The sequence below is a fragment of the Peromyscus leucopus genome, chromosome 1 (assembly GCF_004664715.2).
Source record: "Peromyscus leucopus breed LL Stock chromosome 1, UCI_PerLeu_2.1, whole genome shotgun sequence".
Lineage (NCBI taxonomy): Eukaryota > Metazoa > Chordata > Mammalia > Rodentia > Cricetidae > Peromyscus > Peromyscus leucopus.
In genome coordinates, this window is record NC_051063.1 from 130,747,353 (window position 1) to 130,768,860 (window position 21,508).

At 34.5% G+C, this 21,508-nt stretch overlaps 1 protein-coding gene across 5 annotated transcripts in view; it reads left to right on the plus strand.

The window, feature by feature from the left end:
- The window catches only part of Ube3a (ubiquitin protein ligase E3A), a 93,444-nt gene extending 72,442 nt beyond the window's left edge, over nucleotides 1–21,002 (plus strand). For all 5 annotated transcript variants that reach the window (XM_037198243.1, XM_028855712.2, XM_028855709.2 and 2 more), the window contains 5 exons: nucleotides 148–312; nucleotides 1,567–1,722; nucleotides 1,839–1,912; nucleotides 19,465–19,608; nucleotides 20,753–21,002. In XM_037198243.1, coding sequence (XP_037054138.1) covers nucleotides 148–312; nucleotides 1,567–1,722; nucleotides 1,839–1,912; nucleotides 19,465–19,608; nucleotides 20,753–20,873 — 660 coding nt within the window. In that variant the 3' untranslated portion in view covers nucleotides 20,874–21,002. The remainder of the gene's footprint in view (nucleotides 1–147; nucleotides 313–1,566; nucleotides 1,723–1,838; nucleotides 1,913–19,464; nucleotides 19,609–20,752) is intronic.
- The last annotated feature ends 506 nt before the right edge of the window (nucleotides 21,003–21,508 follow it).

Consider the following 21,508-nt stretch of genomic DNA (forward strand, 5'->3'; position numbering starts at 1 on the left):
TGGAAGATGGAGGAATAATTTTGGCTTCATTTTTATTGACAAATTGTTTCTAAAGGGAATGAAAACAAGCTGTTGCACTCTGTCTCTCTTTTTTAAAATGTCTTTTACAAGTCATTTGGTAGCCTCACTGCTCTTTCTGATTATTAGGTTTTATATCAGAGTTTAAAGGACTTATTGGAATATGAAGGGAATGTGGAAGATGATATGATGATCACTTTCCAGATATCACAAACAGATCTTTTTGGTAACCCAATGATGTATGATCTAAAGGAAAATGGTGATAAAATTCCAATTACAAATGAAAACAGGAAGGTAATAAAAATTTTCTGACATTGTTTTGTAAATATGTAATTTCAAAGCAGTTTTCAAAGAATTATCTAATATGGCTTGAAGTAGTAACAGAAAAAAATGACATAAACAAATTTATGTAGATAGTATAGGTACAGTTTGCTAACTCTTAGATAAGAGCCAATGTCAATATATACAATTAGTTTCTAATCCCTCTTTAGAGAGAGTACACTGACTAGGACAGAATGAATGGGTAAATATAACTATAGTGTAACACCAAAAACAGGGCATTACCATATTAAACTGTAGAGGTAATGGCCCAAGTGATTAAGGTCCTATTTAGTGTGTATACATATTTCCCATTTGAAATTTAATTATACATCTGAAAATTATTCTTTTCATTGGATTTAGTTTCTGTTAATTTAAAACAGTATTCATTTAGGAACAGGAAGTAACAGAATAAGAAAATTACAATAAATAGTTTAACTTTTAAGAAATATGTAAGTTTATATTACTACTTTTTTGGTAAAATATTACAATGTCAGAACACAGAATACATTTTTGTAATTTAATAGAGTAGCTTAGCTTACCAACAAATAGTGTTTTTGCTGAACTGGATACAGTAGGTAGTTTACCAAAGTCTCTAGTAGAAAACATGAGATTGAGGTTTGCTCAAATTCAGTGTTCATATCTTAAACTTATATTTGCATACTTAGTTAAGGAACTTTGAAACATTGTGTTGAGGCTCTGTTTTAATATTAAGTCATTTTAATCTTTTATATTAATCTTACTAGTATAAAATTATATTTTATATTAATTCCTATTTAATTTTCTCTCAGAATCATAATTTATATATTCTTGTATATGACCTATTTATAGATTAGTATCTATCAGAAGTGAGGAATTGTGAAAGTATCTTTCTTTGTATATACAACATTTTATTAATATTTTTAAGACTTTTGTCTTATATGCATGAATATTTTGCCTGTATATATGTTGGTGGGTTGTTTGCATGTATTGCCTATGGAGTCCAGAAGAGTATCCTGGAAGTGTAGTTACAGATAGTTGTTAGTTTCCATGCTAGTGCTGGGAATAGTTGCTAATGCTCTTAATTTCTGACCCATCTCTCCAAAATTTATTTTTTTAACTTATTTTTAAAAAATACTCCTGAAGGATTTCTTTTGGGTGGAGCTAAAAGCGGCTATGTAAACCTAATAACTAATTGTGTTCACTTGTACTTGTATAGCATGTGACTTTTTGTTTTTAATGTTTATACAGGAATTTGTCAATCTCTATTCTGACTACATTCTCAATAAATCAGTAGAAAAACAGTTCAAGGCATTTCGCAGAGGTTTTCATATGGTGACTAATGAATCTCCCTTAAAGTACCTATTCAGACCAGAAGAGATTGAATTGCTTATATGTGGAAGCCGGGTAAGAAAGACATCTGCAAAACAAAAAACAAACAAACAAACAAAAAACCCTCATTTTATTTTTTTAATGGTTTGCTGTAAATGTTAAGGTGTATTTTTTTTTTCTATAATTTTCAGAATCTAGATTTCCAGGCACTAGAAGAAACTACAGAATATGACGGTGGCTATACCAGAGAATCTGTTTTGATTAGGTGAGGTGTTTTATTCTTAAGAAGATTTTATTCATCAAAGAAGTTTATGTGTCCTGTTATAATTCAGACCTGTATCTGTCGGTATTGCTTCCCAAACAAGCTAGCTCAAAGGCTCTCATCTGTAAAAATAGACCTGTATTAATATTACCAGTTTTCATACAATCTAATGATTTATTTAATTAAGTGATTATACGAGTCTCATGTTTTCTCTTGCTTTTGGTTTATTTCTGGTAATATGTAAAATGGTACATTTTTTGGTCTTTAAGATATTTGGGATGAATGATATGTACTGGTGCTTCTGAACAATTCTCAGAACAGTGTCACTGATACTGTCTTTCTCTAGCCAAATGCCCTGGTTATTGTTCCTACTTCTCTGTAATATCCAATTCTGAAAGATGGGTTTCCGATCCACTAATGTAACTGGTCAAAATGACAGATAGGCCCTTTTAGCATCCACTATTTGTTGTAAAATCAGAGGCATTTAAACTGGAAGATCCCTCTAGAGCTGTAAGACCCAAGTATGTGAAGAACAGAATGCATATTAACTATGTCTAGTAATGATACATTGTTTGTTAATTTTATATTACAGTGTTATTATTTATCTAGGTTTGTAGAAGATTACTGTTGCTTTGCCCTTTCTAACAGCTGTCACAAGTGTGTTTACTAATGGCAATCATATTGCTCCTAAAAACTCAGTTTCAAAGGTTATTCATAAAAGGACTGAAATAACATGGTAATAGTAAAGCCTTAATGGGAATATCATGACATTATTATTATAATTATCATATAATATTATCATTATCATAACATATATGTATTATATTATATCTCTGTAATAATGTTGATCCAAGATAGGCCTTCTCAGAGAATTAATATGAGAAAACTAGAATTACAGTACATTTCATTTTAGACCAGTAGAAGTATCTTGGACTGTTATTTCTGAATAAATTATCTTAGAAATCAAAGTTGTATGCTTTTGTAACAATTCCATTCTTATTTCAGGCATATCTTAAGATTATCTGTGAATTCAGGCTTTAATGGCAAGAAAATTACAGCAGTAACAATGGTTCAAACTTAACAGTTTATGGTATCTTATATCCTGTGAAACTACTTCAACTTTTTTTTTTTATTTTTGTCACTATAAATACTGTGAAATCATTCATTGGAATTTATAGTTAGTAGGAGTCAAATACTAAAATAATCCTTTGCCCTAAAATATTACAATACTGGTATGTTGTTAATAATTATCTTGTGTATTCAGAATTTATAAAGTCAGAATGCACAAGTAAGGTTTTATGCATATATTTATTTTTCATTTGGAAAAGTTTACCTGTTCCCTGTTTTCTACTTCAGAGATTTTTTTTTAATGTTCCATCCCCCTTTTGAGATTAGAGATAGCTGTTTTTTTATTTTTTGATTAATTAAATTTTATGTATATCAATGTTTTGCCTGCATGTATATATGTATGAGGGTGTCAGATGCTGTAGTTGTAGGCAGTTGTGAGCTGCCATGTGGATGCTAAGAATTGAACCCAGGTCCTCTACAAGAGCAGCCAGTCCTCTTAACTGCTGAGCCATTTCTCCAGCCCCAGCAATTTATCTTTTAATGGATAATTTCAACTTCAAAGGCTTGATTCAGCTGTTTTTGATTTCTTCCCTACCTAATAAGTTTTTATTTCTACTTCCTTGTAGAGATACTTTAAACTTAACCATTTCTGCCTTTTAGTAATTTTTGCCCTAGATGAAGATAGATGAGTTTGTTAAATCATTTAGTGCTATCAGATGATAATATTGTTATTTTTAGTCCACATTTTACTACTTGGAGTATTGATAAGTATTATCTGTAGTGCTTATCAATATTTGCTTTTCTATAATTAGAGATATATATTTTATTGTATACCTTTCATGATAAATGAGTCTTTCTCATTACTATTTTTTTTGTTTACCAAAATCTTATAATAGCTTAATTACTCTCTAAACAGTAGTTATCTAAACATTATGAATATGGTGTTGGTGATAATGGTGATACGAATGTGTGAGGTAGCTTTTAGGTACAGTGAAATACGCAGAACTTTACTGGACAATTTGGAGATTAAGATAATTACACCTTTGCAACGGCAAGATACAGATTATTATCCAAGTTCCTGTGGCTCTTCCCTGTTAATTCCTGTTCCTACGGGCAATCACTGTTTAGATTTCTGTAACAGTGGGTTTTTTTTCCTTTCTTTTTTTTTGGGGGGGGTTGTTATTGAATTAAATATATATATGGAGTCATTTTTGAAATCTATTCATGTTATTACTCTGATTTACATCGTGAGTTTTTTATGGCAAAGTAATGTTTTAGATGAATGTATGATGTTTGCTTATCCAATCTCCTATTATTGATGCCAATTAGATTTTCTTGAGGTTAGAACTATTACAAATAAAGTTATCCAGTCTTATTGTTGAAATGTTTTCATTTCTCTTATACAAACATAGGAGGTGGAGGTTTGTGTTTTAAGCTTTTTAGCTTTTTGTTTTTGCTAAATGATAGTGCCATTTCACCCTAGGATGGCCAGCAGCTCTCAGCTCTATATCTCTTTTAGTCTTTGGTCATGTTGATCTTTAGTTCTCTTGGAGGAATGTGAAATAAAATCTCAGTTGTAGTTTAAATTTGCATATCTCTGATGACTCATGATGTTGAACTGGCTTCACTTTTTTTTTTGCTGTTACTTTGTTAATTGTCTTCCCCGTTTTTCACTGATTATGATTTTTTCTTTTAAAATATATTCTTGATAAAAGATTGTTACTGACATGTTATACATAAGTTTGTAGCTTTCTTTTCCCCATTGAATTTCTTTTTTGTTGAAAATGAATTATTTGTTAATTCTAGATTAGATTCTGTTCTGAGTATTCTTATGTCTTTTGGTCAGATTCACATCTTGTTGATTCTTTACATTATAGAACAGGTCTTTAATTCAGAAGGTGTGTGTGACCACCTTTACTTTTTCCTTGTTCTCAATTCCTTTTACTGTTTTTACTTCCATAGAAATATTAAAATCTGTTTCTGAATTTTACATGGATAGAGTAAAATTCCTTTGAGATTTTGATTTGAATTACTTTGATTGAATAAATCAATCTGAGAATTGTGTGGTGATGTATTGTGTCCCCCAATATACTGTGTCTCCCAATAAAATTTACCTGAGAGATCAGGGAAATAGGGAAAGCCACAGCTAACCTCACTTCACCAACTTCACAGCTTCCAAAGAGCGAGCTACTTCCTGTCTACCCACGTCTATATGCCTTGCTGTTCTGCCATCTGATTTGCTCTCTCTGTCCAGCTATATCATTTCCTCTTCCTGCCCAAGTCTGTCACTTCCTGTCTGTCTGTACAGACCTACAGACCTCCATGGTTAACTAGTGTTGGAATTTAAGGCATGTGCCACTGTGCCTGACACTTTTTCCAGTGTGGCCTTGAACTCACAGAGATCCAGACAGACCCCTGCCTGCCAAAATAAGATTAGAGATGTGTGCTACTATTGTCTGACTTCTGTGCTTACTAGGCTGGCCTTTTCCTCTGATCCTCAGGTAAATTTTATTGGGAGACAGAGTATATTGGGGAACACAATACATCACCATAGGGAATTGTCATTTTCACCAGTATGGATTCTCTAAACCTCAAGCATGACATAGACCTTTCCATTTATTATGCATTAGTTTCTCCTAGCATTGTCTTGTAATTTTAATGTTGAAATAATGTATGCTTTAGTCAGGAATAAATACTAATCTGACATATTTCTTATGTGTTATTTTTTATTTCTGAGACCAAGCTTATAATTACTTCTTAAATTGTATTAAAGAATCTTATAAGATAATTCAAACATCTTATTGATATCTATGTTGGCATCAGTTGTTTTCATTTCCTGCTTTCTGGTATGCTAGTATTTTTGTTTCATTTTTGTCTTTTGAAGGTTTTGTTATTGTTTTGTTTTATCTAAAATAGTTTTTTTCATATAATATATTCTGGTTACAATTTCACCCTCTCCCTACTACTCCCAGGTCCTCCCACTTCTCCTCCATCTGGATTATACCTTTTCTTTCTCTTGTAAGAAATCAAACAGGCATCTAAGGAATAATATTAAAATAAATGAAAAAACAAATTGGAATATGACAAAACCAAGAAAAAGAGGTGAAGAAAAACGGCACAAGAAACACATATAGATGTAGAGACACATGTTTGCATACTCAGGAATCTTATAACAACCCAAAACATAAAGCTATAATACATAATCAGAGTATCTTTAAGTAGGGAGGAAAACTTACCATTATGAGGTGAAGAACCTCTGTAGATGCTGGTGAATTAGGTTTGTGTTGGCATCTATTGATGGACACGGGGCCCACCCATATGAGTAGTTCGTTTCCCCATTGAGACTCACTTGGAGAAAGCCAGTTTTTCATTTGCAAGTGGCTATCAGTTAGAGATCACTTCTAGGTTAGGGGTGGTTGTATGTGTTCACTTCTCCTTTAAGCTCTAGGACCACATCTGGTGCATACCAGACAAACTTTGTGCATGCTGCCACAGTCTCTGAGTTCATATGTGCAACAGCTCTGTTGTATCAAAAAGGCCTTAATTCCTTAGTGTCCTCCATTCCCTCTGGTTCTTAATACTCTTTCCCCTTCCATAGAGTTCTCTGAGCCCAGTGGGGAGGTGATTTGATGAAAACATCCCCTTTAGAGCTGAGTGTTCCAAAGTCTCTCTGCGTATTTGCTCTGTATTTGTTTCTTTGTGCTTCAGGAGGAAGCTTCTCTGATGGTGGCCGAGCACAGCACAGCTCTATGAGTGTAGTAGAATGTTATTTGGAGTCATTTTATTGCTACATTCCTTTAGCAGAACAGTAGTGCTAGGTTTGCCCCCAGGTTCTTAGGCTATTTAGTCTCAGGTTCATAGCCACCTGAGCAATGTTGGGTATGGATTCCAGCTCATGGAGGAGGCCTTCCTTAATTCAATTCAGATATTAGATGGTTATTCCCACAAACTTTGTACCGTTATTGCACCAGTGTATCTTGCAGGCAGATCACTCTTGTAGATCAAAGGGTTTGTATCTGATTGATGTTTACCGTTCTCTTTTGGTAGTATGCAGAGTACCTTCCAGTACCATGAATAGTAATTGATAGGAAGTTTTTTTTTGTTTGTTTTTTAAATCATATCTTGAACATTTCAGCTGTTAAGAGATTCATGATCCCATTTAAATTGTTTAATAGGCAGTTATTCTGTTACGGTAGTTCACTTTTGTAAATTGTTCCACTGACTATCTGATGTTCTCACACTTCAGTTCTCATTTGTACTGTTGTTGTTGTTGTTGTTTTAATCTCATTCTGCTCAGGCTCTGGCAAATCCCTTCTGGTACTGCTTGCAGTCTTTTCTCAACTTAGGTATATATACATCTTGTCTTTAAGTAGAGAAAGAACATTCCCCAACTATTTGTATGTTATAGAATATATACTTCGTGTAGCTAGTTGTTGCTGGTGCCCCTAGCAGTACCTCAGCCCATGTGTTTTTTTCTGTTTTGTTTTTCCCATTTCTGATTTTTCTCTTCTTTATTTTTCAATTTTCACACCAACCACAGTTTCCTCTCTCTCTCTCTCCCCTTCCTCTTACCTACTCCCCAGCTAGTCCTCAAGGAGCATAAGGCCTCCCAATGGGGAGTCAACAAAGTCTGGCATATCAAGTTGAGGCAGGATCAAGCCCCTCCCACCTGCATCAAGTCTGAGCAAGATATCCTCCATAGGGAATGGTATCCAAAAACCAGTTCGTGCACTAGGGATAAATCCTCATCCCACTCTAGCCACCCCCCCCACCAAACCAACCAAGCCGCACAACTGTCACCCACATGCAGAGTTTACCCATCATGATGTTGACCCCCCCAATTGCTCATATTTTTGGGGTCACTTATGTATATTATTATATCATCAGCAAATACTGAAAGTTTGACTTCTTCCTTTCCAATTTGTATCCCCTTGATCTCCTTTTGTTGTCTTGTTGCTCTAGCTAGAACTTTGAGTACTATATTGAATAGATATGAAGAGAGTGGACAGTCTTGTCTTGTTCCTTGTTTCAGTGGAATCACTCTGATTTTTCTCTCCATTTAGTTTGATATTAGCTGTCAGGCTGCTGTAAATTTCTTTTATTATGTTTAGGTATGTTCCTTGTATATGTGATCTCTCTAAGACCTTTATCATGAAGGGGTGTTGGATTTTGTCAAAGGCTTTTTCAACATCTAGTGAGATGATCATGTGGTTTTTTTCTTTGAGTTTGTTTATATGGTGTATTACATTGACAGATTTTTGTATGTTGAACCATCCCTGCATCTCTGGGATGAAGCCTAATTGATCATGGTGAATGATTTTTTTGATCTGTTCTTGGACTTGGTTTGCCAGTATTTTATTGAGTATTTTGTTCATGAGGAAGATTGGTCTGTAATTCTTTTTTGTTGCATCTTTGTGTGGTTCAGGGTAACTCTAGCCTCATAAAAAGAGGTTGACAATGTTCCTTCTGTTTCTATTGTGTGGAATAGTTTGAGGAGTATTTATATTAGCTATTCTTTAAAATTCTGGTAGAATTTTGCACTGAAACCATCTGGCCCTAGCTTTTTTTTTCCCCCTTTGGTTTGACTTTTAATGACTGCTTCTATTTCCTTGAGAGTTATATGTCTATATAAGTTGTTAATGTGATCTTGATTTAATTTTGGTAAGTGTACCTATCCAGAAATTGTCCATTTCTTTTACATTTTCCATTTTTTTTTGCATGGTTTTTGAAGTATGATCTGATGACTATCTAGATTTCCTCAGTGTCTATTTTAATGTCCCCCTTTTCATTTCTGGTTTTGTTAATTTGGATATTCTCTCTGCCTTTTGGTTAGTTTGGATAAGAGTTTGTCTATCTTGTTGATTTTCTTTTTTTTTTCATTTTTCTTTATTAAATTTTCTATTCACTGTACATACCACCCACAGATCCCCCCCTCCTCCCTCCTCCCACCTCTCAGCCCTCCCTCCCAAGCCACTGCACATCTCCCAAATCAAGGTCTCCCATGGGGAGTCAGCAGAGTCCAGCACACTGAGCCTAGGCAGGTCCAAGCCCCTCCCCACTGCACCAAGACTGTACAAAGCGTCACATCACAGGCACCGTGCTCCCAAAAACCTGCCTATGCACCAGGGACGGATCCCTAACTCCCTGCCTGGGTGCCCCCCAAATAGTTCGAGCCAAACAATCTTCCATATCCAGAGGGCCTAGTCCAATCCCATTGGGGCTCCACAACCACTAGTCTACAGTTCATGGGCTTCCACTAGTGTGGCCGGTCATCTCTGCACATCTTCCCATCATGATCTCGACGTCCCCTGGCAGCAGAATCCCTCCTCTCTCTCATCGATTGGATTCAGCCTGGTGCCTGGCCATGGATCTCTGCATCTGCCTCCATCAGTCACTGGACAAAGGCTCTATGATGACGGGATATTCGCTAGACTGGTCACCCGAGTAGACCAGTCCAGGCACCCTCTAGACCACTGCCAGCACTCCAAGGTGGGGTCTTCCTGAGAGCTTTCCCTGCACCCTTCCTCTTCCCATGATGTCCTCATCTATCATGCTATCTCCTTTCCTGATTTTCTCGAAGAACCAACTCTTTGTTTCTGTTTATTGATTCAGCCCTCAGTGTGATTATTTCCTATTGTCTACTCTTCCTGGGTAACTTTGCTTCTTTTTGTTCTAGAGCTTTCAGGTGCACTGTTTAAATCGCTAGTGTGAGATTTCTCCAACTTCTTTATGCAGGTATTTAGTGCTATGAACTTTACTCTTAGCATTGCGTTCAGTGTCCCATAAGTTTGCATATGTTGTGCTCTCATTTTCATTGAATTCTAGGAAATCTTTAATTTTTTTATTTCTTCCTTGAACCACTGGTGATTCAGGTCAATAGTTCTGTTTCCATGAGATTGTAGGCTTTATGTGATTTGTGTTGTTATAAGTGATGGTGATCCGATAAGATAAAGGGGTTATTCAATTTTTTTTGTATCTGTTGAGATTTGCTTTATGACAGAGTATGTGGTCAATTTTAGAGAAGGTTCTATGAGGTCCTGAGAAGAAGGTATATTCTTTTGTGTTTGGATGAAATGTTCAATAGATAATCTCTTAAGTTCATTTGAGTCATAGTATCTGTTAGTTTCCTTATTTCTCTCTTAAGATTCCAACTGACAGACCTATCCATTGATGAGAGTGGGGTGTTGAAATCTCCCACTATTAGTGTGTGGGGTTTGATGTGTGTTTTAAGCTTTAGTAATCTTTCTTTTACAAATGTGGTGCTCTTGTATTTGGGGCCTTCATCTTGATGGATTTTTCTTGTGATGAATATGAAAATGTCCTTCTTGTGGGTGTTGTTAACTTCCTTGGGTTGAAGTTTTCCTTCTCATACTTTCTGTTGGGTTGGATTTATGGATTGGCATTGTTTAAATCTGGTTTTGTCATGGAATATCTTATTTTCTCTGTCTATGGTGATTGAATGCTTTGCTGGGTATAATTCGTGGTTTCCCAGTGTCTGAAAAATGTCTGTCCAGGCTTTCATAATCTCCTTGGAGATGTTGGGTGTAATTCTTATAGGTCTTCCTTTATATGTTACTTGGGCTTTTTCCTTTGCAGCTCTTAATATTCTTTCTTTACCATCCATATTTAGTGTTTTGATTATTATATGGCGAGGGTTCTTTTTTATTTTTGGTCTAGTCTATTTGGTATTCTGTATGCTTCTTGTACCTTCACAGGCACGTCCTTCTTTAGGTTGGGAAAGTTTTATTCAGTGATTTTGTTGAATATATTTTCTGTGCCTTTTAGCTAGAATTCTCCTTCATTTGGTCTTATCATGGTGCCCCAGATTTCCTGGATGTTTTTTGGATTTAACATTTCCTTTGACCAATATGTCTTCAACACCTGAGGTTCTCTTTTCCATATCTTGCATTATGTTGGTTATGCTTGCATCTGTAGTTCATTGTTTATTTACTCAGATTTTCTATTTCCAGCATTCCTTCAGTTTGTGTTTTCTTTATTGCATATCTTTCAGTTTTCAAGTCTTGAACTGTTTTCTTCACCTGTTTGATTGTTTTTTTCTTGGCTTTCTTTAAGGGATTTAATGATTTCTTCCAATTTTTTGTTTGTCTTGTCCATTTCTTCAGGTGAATTTTTCATTTCCTCTTTAAGGGCCTCTTTTCTTTTCTTTTTTTTTTTTGTATTTTTTTTTAATTCATTTTTCATACCAACTGACTGCAGATCTCCTCTCATCCCTCCTCCCGCTTCCTTCCCCCAGCCTTCTCCTCTTTGACCCACTTCTCATCTCCTCCTCCAAAAGGGTAAGGCTTCCCATGGGGAGTCCGAAAAGCCTGGTACATTCAGCTGAGGCAGGTCCAAGCCTCTTCCCCCTGCATCAAGGCTGAGCAAGGCATCCCACCATAGGTATTGGGCTCCAGAAAGACAGCTCATGCACCAGGGATAGATCCTGATCCCACTACCTGTGGCCCCTCAAACAGACCTAGCTACACAACTTGTCTCCTATATGCAGAGGGCCTAGTCTGTTCCCATGCAGGTTCCACAGCTGTCCTTCTAAAGTTTGTGAGTTCCTCTGATCTTGGTTCAGTTGTCTCTGTAGATTTCCCCATCGTGATCCTGACCACCCTTTGCTCATATAATCCCTCTTGCCTCTCTTCATGAGGTTATTTTTAAGGTCGTTTTTTTCTGTTTCATTTTCACTTGGATATTCAGGTCTTGCTGTTATAGAAACACTAGGTTCTGGTGGTGCCATATTGCCCTTTAAGTTGTTGAATTTATTCTTACACTGCTGGGTTTGAAGTAATTATAGGTACAGGTGTTGACTTTTCCTCCAATTGGTGCAGGTGATATCTGTACTGCTCTTCCTCCAATTGGTGTAGGTGGAGCCTGTGCCTCTGGGGGGCCTTTGATGCTGCAGGGAAGGTGGTAGGTTGGCATGACTGCAGGAGTCTTGCCTGCTGCTGACTGGCTGGTGGGGTTCCCAGCCCATGTGTTTATCTTAGGCTTACCTAAGGATCTCTAATGCTCAAAGGATAGCATTTCAGGGACAGAACTAGTCATAGCAGAATCATTTTCAGTGCTTAGTAACAAGAAAGAATGTCTAGCATGGTGCAACATCTTTGATTTTTAATCTTTCTGTCTTAGGTTTTTAAAAGATTGCAAATTTTTTATGTTTACTCTTAATGTATATTTATAAATTTAGCTTTAGTTTCTTTATATTTGGCATGATTTTAAAAACTTATTTCTAGTTAATACCTTAGTGTTTTCACATCTTTTAAAGTTTTTTGTTAATGTCTTCTACACTTTGCATTTCTGAACTAGTTGTTCTTTCATAGACTCCGTTATTTCAAAATTTTACTTATAATTTATTATGTTTATAGCCTTAGTTTTCATGTTTTTGTAGTTTTCATCTCGTTGATATCTTCTAAATGGACAAAGTTCTCATGCATATACTTTGTAATAAAATGTGTGTGATGTTTTATTTTAATCCCCAGTTTTGTTTTTCATTTTTTTTAAAAAGTAACTTTATTACCAATTTACATTGTAGAATAAAATTACCTTTCAGTAAATTAAAATATGAGACAACTCAATAAAAGAACACAATACTAATTATTTATCGACTTACTTTTAAAGATAGAGTTGTTTTTTAATTTTATGTATATGGGTAGCTTGCCTACATGTGTCCATGCAATGTGTGTGCAGTGTCTGCTGAGGCCAGAGGAGGGAGTCAGATCCCCTAGCACTATAGTTGAAGATGGTTATGAGCCCTCATTGTAGGTCTTGTAAATCTAACCTGGGACCCCTGCAACAGCAGCGGATACTCTTAACCACTGAACAACCTCTCCAGGTCTACTTCTTGAATTTTAAATTTAAAATTGTATTACTTTTTCCTATATCTAATTCTCTTAGATCTTGAGGCCTTCAATTATTTGGAAGTCTTGGCTCCTCCATGCAATACAAATAGTTTTCTTGTAATGTGTTCAGCAGGACCACACTATACATTTGTGAATGTTACATGATATGCATGTTTTTAAAGCTGCTAGCTGTGTTTGGCAATTGTTTCTTAAAAGTCACTTTTGATTTGTTGTTGCTTTCTGTGTTCCTTTCCCATGAAAAGAATGATACTCCATCAGTATATCTTCTTCAGAAAGACTTTGAAACTGTAGCAGTCAAAATTACATACTATTATGGTAAAAAGGGGCCATTCATATTGATAGGTTCCAATGTCATTATCTGTTATGTTAATTTTTTATGTAAATGCTCATAAATTTTTAATTCAAAATAATATACACTGTAAGTATAATTGGTATAAACATGGGAAATCCACAGCCTGCGTTTTAAATTCTGAGAAAATGAGTAAATTTTTCACCCTTGTTAAATACTTATTGACTTCTACACAGCATAATGATAAATCTGATGTTCATTTGTAAAAATGTCTATTTAGTTGAACTTCTATTTTGAAGACTTAGAGAAAGGAATTAGCAAGTCAATATAGTGGTACCTCTGGTCCTTATTTGTTTGTTTGTTTGTTTGTTTGTTTTTTGGCCTCCTCATCGAAAAGATGTATATAGTAAGAAACTTAGAGAAAGTACTGAAGGGGGAAGGAAAGGAATCCTATCTGTTGTCTACTCGAAAAGAGAAAAATGATTTCTCCCACCCTATGGAGAAAACATTTTAGTAGACTAAAAGATCAAGTGTCAATTTTTACTCTGTACAGTAAAAATAGAAGTACTATCTAGCTAGCTACATAACATTTATTTTTGTTTAGTTTACGCTTATGTTCTTCCTTCTTCTGGTAAATAATACCAGTAAGCTTCTCCTTTCAATCTACTGGCCATATTCTCCATCCTGCAATATTTCTATCTCAGATCACCTTGGAATTTCTGGCTCTGGTGCTCCTATTACTTTAAATCTAAGGGGTATACATGTACAATTGATATGTTTTTGTTTTTCCAACTTTTTGAAACATTGAGCTTCTGATTTGATTTGCTCTTCACCTTTCACAGTGAAGTCAATCATAGTGCTACTTCCCTTTTTTCTCCTCAACTTTTTTCTTTTGTAGAACTACTTCAGTTTATTTTATTTCAAACTGAGTTAGTAACTCTTGTTTTTTAATTTTTCTTTGTGCTTCTCTTTCCTTAGTTGTTTGTTCAAATATAGTTTTCATGCTCACCTTATGAGTAGAGCTTCATTTCTTCTTTGCAAGTTTTAGATCCATTTGCCTTGTGAAAGTTTTCTGTTTCTCTTTAATTTCAAATTCAATTGCAGTCCTTTTTGCTTATTTTTTTCTGTATTTTTTGTTCAGAAATATTAACTTGTTTCAACCTTTTTTTTTATGGTTTTCAGTGTGGATAGAACTACTGCTTTTAATTTGATTAGTTCTTCATATTCTCTGCTCAGTCAAAAGGTTTCATTTTCTTCCTCTTTTCCCATTTCTTGTCTTAGTTCTCTGTTTTTGTTTGTTTGTTTTCTGTTTCTAGCTTGTATTCCTGTTGCTCCTTTGTTAATCATTCTTCTTCCATTTTTGGCTTTAGTTTTCTTAAAAATTAATTTCCAGCTGTCTTAGTATACGATATTGTTTTTAACATCTCTGGAATCATTCAGTACCTTACTTCTCCTTGATTCAGTAGATGAATTTTTTCCTTCTTCAGTCTCCTTTCAGTCTCATCTGTTTTCTTTTTTTACTTTTCTTCTTTGCCTTTCTGCTTTGTCAAAACTGAGTTTTGAGTTTTTCAGGGCTATGCTCTTTACATTTGTGTGTGTGTGTGTGTGTGTGTGTGTGTGTGTGTGAGAGAGAGAGAGAGAGAGAGAGAGAGAGAGAGAGAGAGTCAGTCTGTGTGTATCTTTGTTTTTTTCCCTCACATCTACAATTTTCCTCTTAGCCTCTTCAAAAGCACTCTTCACTTTAAATGTTATGTTTCTTCTTCCTCTTGCATCTTTCAATTTTTCTGTCTTTGTTGCCCCAGTTCTTCAGTTCTTTTCTTAATTCTGTCTCTAGATCTCCAAAATTGCCTTTTCTAGATGTATGATTTGACAGGTACCACTGTTAGTTCCTGTATTATGTTCTTAATTTGCTCAGCTATTTACTAATTCACTTTCCCTTTTTCTTTTCTTTTCCTTTTTTTTTTTTTTTTTTTTTTTTGAGACAGGGTTTCTCTATGTAGCTTTGTGCCTTTCCTGGAATTCCCTCTGTAGTCCAGGCTGGCCTTGAACTCACAGGGAGATCCGCCTGCCTCTGCTTCCCGAGTGCTGGGATTAAAGGTGTGCGCCACCACTGTCCGGTCTTCTTTTTCTTTTTATAAAAACACATCCTCCTTTCTTCTGCATGTTCATTTTTTTTTTTTAATTCTTTCTGTCTTTGTTTCTCCATTTCAGCAAATTTATCTTTAAACCTCCCTGTCACGTTGAAGACTGTGCCTTTTTGACTTTAGAAAGTGTCTTATTATGAGAAGCAAACATTTCTGTTAAGTGAAATGTTCATATTTGCTATATGTGGTTTGGGCTTATGAAGCCTTGTATATTTTTGTACCCATCCAGTTCACAATCTATCATTGAAGGGTGTCAGGGCAGGAACCATAACAACACTACTTGGCTGATTCACTGCCCCCTAACTCCTTCCTAATTTTCCTTCTGTCTTATTTGCAGTAGACTGAGATAAAACATTAATGTAGGTGTCTGATTTTTCTAATTAAATTTGTTCTTTTGACAGAGATTGTAGAGCTAAAGCAAAATAGCTGTGACTTGATAGTTCTTTGCCTTGTATGTATCTTATTTTTGTCTCTTTCTTTAATCCATTATTTCACCATTTAACCTGAGATTACAAAAATGTCGATTTAAGGAAACAGTTTCCTTTTATCTGATCATTTTACATCTGTCATTCTCCTATTTTCCTATCTTTTTTTGTATCAGCAAGCACTATTTTATTGCCTTAAGAACAGAGTTTGTTGAAAAGGTAAAGTCAAATGTATTTACGTTTGAGAAAATGAAGAGATAATGTGACAATTTAAATAATGTTAGGCGAGTTTATTTTTGTGTTCAAATACTATGAATTCATGGATTTTTTTTATGTAGTGTATGTGTTTTAGGACTTTATTTTTAACATGACACATGACTCCATTAAAGTTTGAAATTTTAGCTTATCTTGAACATTACTATCCTCTACCCTGGAATAAAACATTGTCCAAAGAAATGATTAGAGAATTGCATTTAGGATTATGATTTACTATTGAATGTTATTGCTGGTAGGACTTTCAAGGAACAAACCTAGAAATAATCTTCTTTTAAGTATATCTCAAAAGCAATCCCTCATTAATGTAGAAGTTACTTCTGCAACATTTTTGCTTGCCTACTACTGCCACAAAGTATTGATGCAATGTAGGTTTTTAAATCTTCATGGACATGTATTTTTCTTTCTTTAATACATGGACACTGTATTAACTATCTGTATTTTTAATATTAATATATTTAATTTTACTGTTCAGTTATTGATCTTTTTCCTTTTTGTTTGTTTGTTTTGACAAGATCTTGCCTAGGCCTAACTTTTGCCTCCACCTCATAAGTGCTGAATTAATTATAGGAATATCTTTTACATATCCTTTCCCTTATCCTTTTTTTACATATCCTTTTCTTACACATTAAAGACATTGGTCCTTATGATAGAAAAATTTACAGTATTTCCTCTACATTGCCATTTATCTTTATTTATTAGGGTTTTTACTAAGTGAAAGGTTTTGTCAATGTACTTAACAATTTTTTTCTATTCTACTTTGATATGCATTTCTTTAGTTTCAATTATTTTATCTCCTCTCTCTTTCTCCCCCTCCCTTACCTGCTCCCATCTTGCCTTTTGTTTTTACACTGATGTCAGATACAAATACTGGATGATTGTCAAATAGAAATGACTTCTTTTTTTCTCCTATGCATAGTGTTTCAGAATTTTCTAGTATTTTCATTTCCATTTGAATTTATTCATCTCTCTTTTTTTTTTTTTTTGATCCATGGCATTCTTTGTGGCTGAACTTTTCATGTTAACGTTTAAATTATTCATGATTCAGTCTTTCTTATGTACTTTCCTGTGCCAGAAAGCTTTGTTTCTTATTTGCAGGACTCCTCATAATATTTGTATTTGTATTTAAAATTACATTTTTTTTTCTCATTTACTTTTTTTTTTATATTTTTTTGCCTGGACCTGCTGTTAATAAATGTCATGGGGGAGCAAAGTATTCTAGAGTCACGTTAAGTGGTTTCTCTGTTGAAGGGGGTCTCTTTTTACTGCTGTACAATATTTCATTAACATTTGGTTCTGCTTTACACGATCCAGTGCTCTCTAGGCTTTTAACTATATCTTATTTTAGTTCGAAACCCTTTCATCAGGCATATCTATCCCTTTTGAAAAACTTTGTCACTCTTTTCTTTACAACTTCCTATGCCTGCCATTTTGTTTGGTCCTAGTATGGTCCCTAACTCTGTTTATCTTCTGTCTTTGGAGATTTATTACTTGAAGGCCTAGTTTTATTCTCTGCATAGATTTTTATTACACTCTTTCTCTCTGTCTCCCTCTGTCTCTGTCTCTGTCTCTCTCTTTGATCTGAATAGATTTTGGAGAATGTGAATAGGATATGATCTATTTGATACTTTATTTGAGCTTTCTAAATACATACTTTTTTAATTAAAAGATTTTAGTAGGGTATAACATGAAGAGGAGATCTCTTTCAGCATTGTTTTCATTAAGTAGATTTTATGGACCTCTGAGGATTTTTGTTATTTTAAAAACAACTATAGAAATGGAACATAGCCAGACCTGGTCACTGTGACCATGATTTATCTGCTTCCTCCATGATCCGTAGTGATGCCTGAATGTCTGCCTTCTTAGATGATGGATTAGGTCAGAGCCTTGAGTGTGAGAAGGCTTTTATTTTAACCACACATCTTACAATACAGCTTTAAACTTTTTAAAATAATTTATTCTTTGAAAATTTCAAATATGTATACAGTGTATTTTGATCATATTACCCCTTACACCCTTTTCCAACTCCTACTAGATTTACTGCACTCCCCAAGCCCCTTCCCAACTTAGGCCTTCTTTTTAAAAACTAACCCCCTAGTCTAAAAGTAGAGTGACCCAAATATGCATGCCTGTGAACCCATGCACTGGAACATGGTCAACCTGTCCATGGACACACTCCCAAAGAAAATCTGATTTTCCCTTCTCCAACAGCCATTAGCTGCCAATGGCTCCTGTGTAGCTTTTGTGTCCTAGGAGGAGTCTTGGCGCTGCAGTAGATTACTTTTCTCCTGCCAACCCCCAAAAACGACGTCTACAAATGGAAGTATGAGCTTTTCCTTCTAAATGGGGAATTCTTGCAAAAATTCCTAGTCCAGTTTCCTGTTGAATGTGTGTACCATTATTATTTTCTCTAGGTGTGTATTAGTTTTATAGGAATCATGATAAGAGATTGAAGAAAGCCATGAAATCTGATAAAGCTTTTGGATATTGAAATTTTGGAAATAATGTGATTAATGTCAGAATAATGGTTTATAGCAATAAAAATACCAACATTTGGGTAATAAAACTAGTATATCAGAATGTCAAAAGGATAGAATCTCAAAAGCTTGAAAAGCTTGATGTCTTTTTTGAGATTAAATTTTTTTCTTATATTTCTGTGTGTGTGTGTGTGTGTGTGTGTGTGAGAGAGAGAGAGAGAGAGAGAGAGAGAGAGAGAGAGAGAGAGAGAGAGAGAGAGAGAGAGACTGAATGTGTGATGTCATGTCATGGAGCTAGTAGAGGTGACAAAATATAGCATGAAGGAGTTAACATATTAAACCGCAAGTGCAGTTAACCACTGAGCAATCTATTTAGCCCTCTTCTAAGATTATTTTGGAAAGAACTTTAAATATAAAGCATAAAATATACTCTATTGCCAATTAAAAATAATTTTGAATTTTTTCTGAAATCTTTAGTTTCTTAGCTGTAAATTATTGCTATATGCATTTTATGGATAGCTGATTCAAACATACTCATTTTACAGATAACTAATTAAAGCAAACCAAAATTGTTCATTATGAGCTTGTGTGTTGTTTTTTGAATTTATAGTAACATAAAGTTTATTGCGTTATTAAATTTAGTTTATAGGTTTTAGTCAGCCAGGTATATCTTATAGTTAATACATGTGGTATAAATACCATTGTACCTCTTGCTCAAAAACACTATATGAAAAGTACATTTGTATTCTTGCTATTAAGTCTGTATTTTTTTTTTTTACTTCAGTTCATGTTTTTCTTATAATCTAAATCTGTTACCACCTTGCCTTCACAAAGTTGAGTACGGAATAAGTAAACAGAGTAATGGAAGAATGGTAAATAAAATATATTCCGGATGATATTGGTATCTCTAGTGTTAACTGTAAAATTGTCCTTAATGATGTTGTAGTAACAATGAGCTTGTGTTTGTAATAATGTCAAATTAAAACTAGTATTGTATCTTTTTTCATTAGGGAGTTCTGGGAAGTTGTTCATTCATTTACAGATGAACAGAAAAGACTCTTCTTACAGTTTACAACAGGCACAGACAGAGCACCTGTTGGAGGGCTGGGAAAATTGAAGATGATCATAGCCAAAAATGGCCCAGACACAGAAAGGTAATTATTGAAGTGCAACTCCATACCTACTATAAACCTTTCACCTCATGCTGCACACATGTGAGCAGAGGCAACATTTAGCCTCTGTGTTCTCTTCTGCTGTTATATAGAAATAGCCAAGTCAACAAAAAAATCAGTGGAGGGAATATTTTGCCTTTACTACTCAATTGTAAAGTTGACATACTTAAAAAGTAATTGTGGAGCTACATGAGTTCAGAGTATGTCAAATTGGTATGATGTATCCTCTCCTTTGTTTTACAGTTTGTTAAGAAAGCCATTTAGGGCCGGGCACGCCTTTAATCCCAGCATTCGGGAGGCAGAGGCAGGCGGATCTCTGTGAGTTCGAGGCCAGCCTGGGCTACCAAGTGAGTTCCAGGAAAGGCGCAATGCTACACAGAGAAACCCTGTCTCGAAAAACCAAAAAAAAAAAAAGCCATTTAGAATGCTTACACTGAAATGTAGAGGATTCTTAGTTCTTTAAAGTTTATTCTAATCCTGAGTTACATAATTTTGACATTTAATTGTATCCTTTCCCCATTAAATACTTACTAATTTATGGTGGGGCTGGACAATATAGCCTTAGAAGTATGTTGACTTTGCTATACATCAACATATATTTTCATTGCTGTCTTTTCTCCTTTATTTGATACATTATGGCTCTTAATTTTAATTAATTTATATTTTCCATCCACTCAATTTCATTGTCATTTTGCCAACTGCATTTCTAATCAGTATTAAAGAGCACAGACTCTGAAATCTTTAATACTACGTTTGAATTATTTTTCAACTTGAGAGTAAGTTATTTAATAACTTTAGCTTTTAAGTGGGTTTAGTATTATCTTGTATGTTTGTTGTCTGAAGATTTAAACGAACTACGAAGGTTTAAGTATCTAAAACAATGAGTGTAAACTTAATAAATGCAAAATGTTACTATCATCACTATCACCTTCATCATATTAGCATTATTTCATAAAATAAAGACCAACTGATCTTTGTAGATGAACAGTACAATGTTTATGATATAATCTGTAGTTTCTCATTACAAACCATCTTAACTAGATAAGCATCTAATAGGAGCATTTAACACTGAGCGTATTTTTTCTGACTTAACGATTTTCCTGTTTTTCTCTTTCTCTCTATTTAGGTTACCTACATCTCATACTTGCTTTAATGTCCTTTTACTTCCGGAATATTCAAACAAAGAAAAACTTAAAGAGAGATTGTTGAAGGCCATCACATATGCCAAAGGATTTGGCATGCTGTAAACAAAACGAAAACAAAAACAAAAACAAGAAAAAAAAAAAGAAAAACCTTAAAAAAACTTAATAAATATAGTAAGAGGGATAATTTGGTGGTGATAGTGTCCCAGTACAAAAAGGCTGTAAGATAATGAACCACAGTAGTCATCTATGTCTGCGCCTCCCTTCTTCATTGGGGACATTGTGGGCTGGAACAGCAGATTTCAGCTACATATATGAACAAATCCTTTATTATTATTATAATTATTTTTTTGTGTGAAAGTGTTACATATTCTTTCACTTGTATGTACAGAGAGGTTTTTCTGAATATTTATTTTAAGGGTTAAATCACTTTTGCTTGTGTTTATTACTGCTTGAGGTTGAGCCTTTTTGAGTATTTAAAATATATATACCAACAAAACTACTCTCGAAAGGAAAACATTGCCACCATTTGTAGACCATGTAATCTTCAAGTATTTGGTGTTTTGGTTTTGGTGGTGGTGGTGGTTTTTTTTGTTTTTTTTGTTTTGTTTTGTTTTGTTTTATTTTGGTTTTGGTTTTGGTGTTTTTTTTTTTTTTTTTTTTTTTGTCCCTGTATCTAATTCAAATCAGGACCTTTTTTTTTTTTTTTTTTTCCTCCTATCAATTTTCTTTTGAAACTT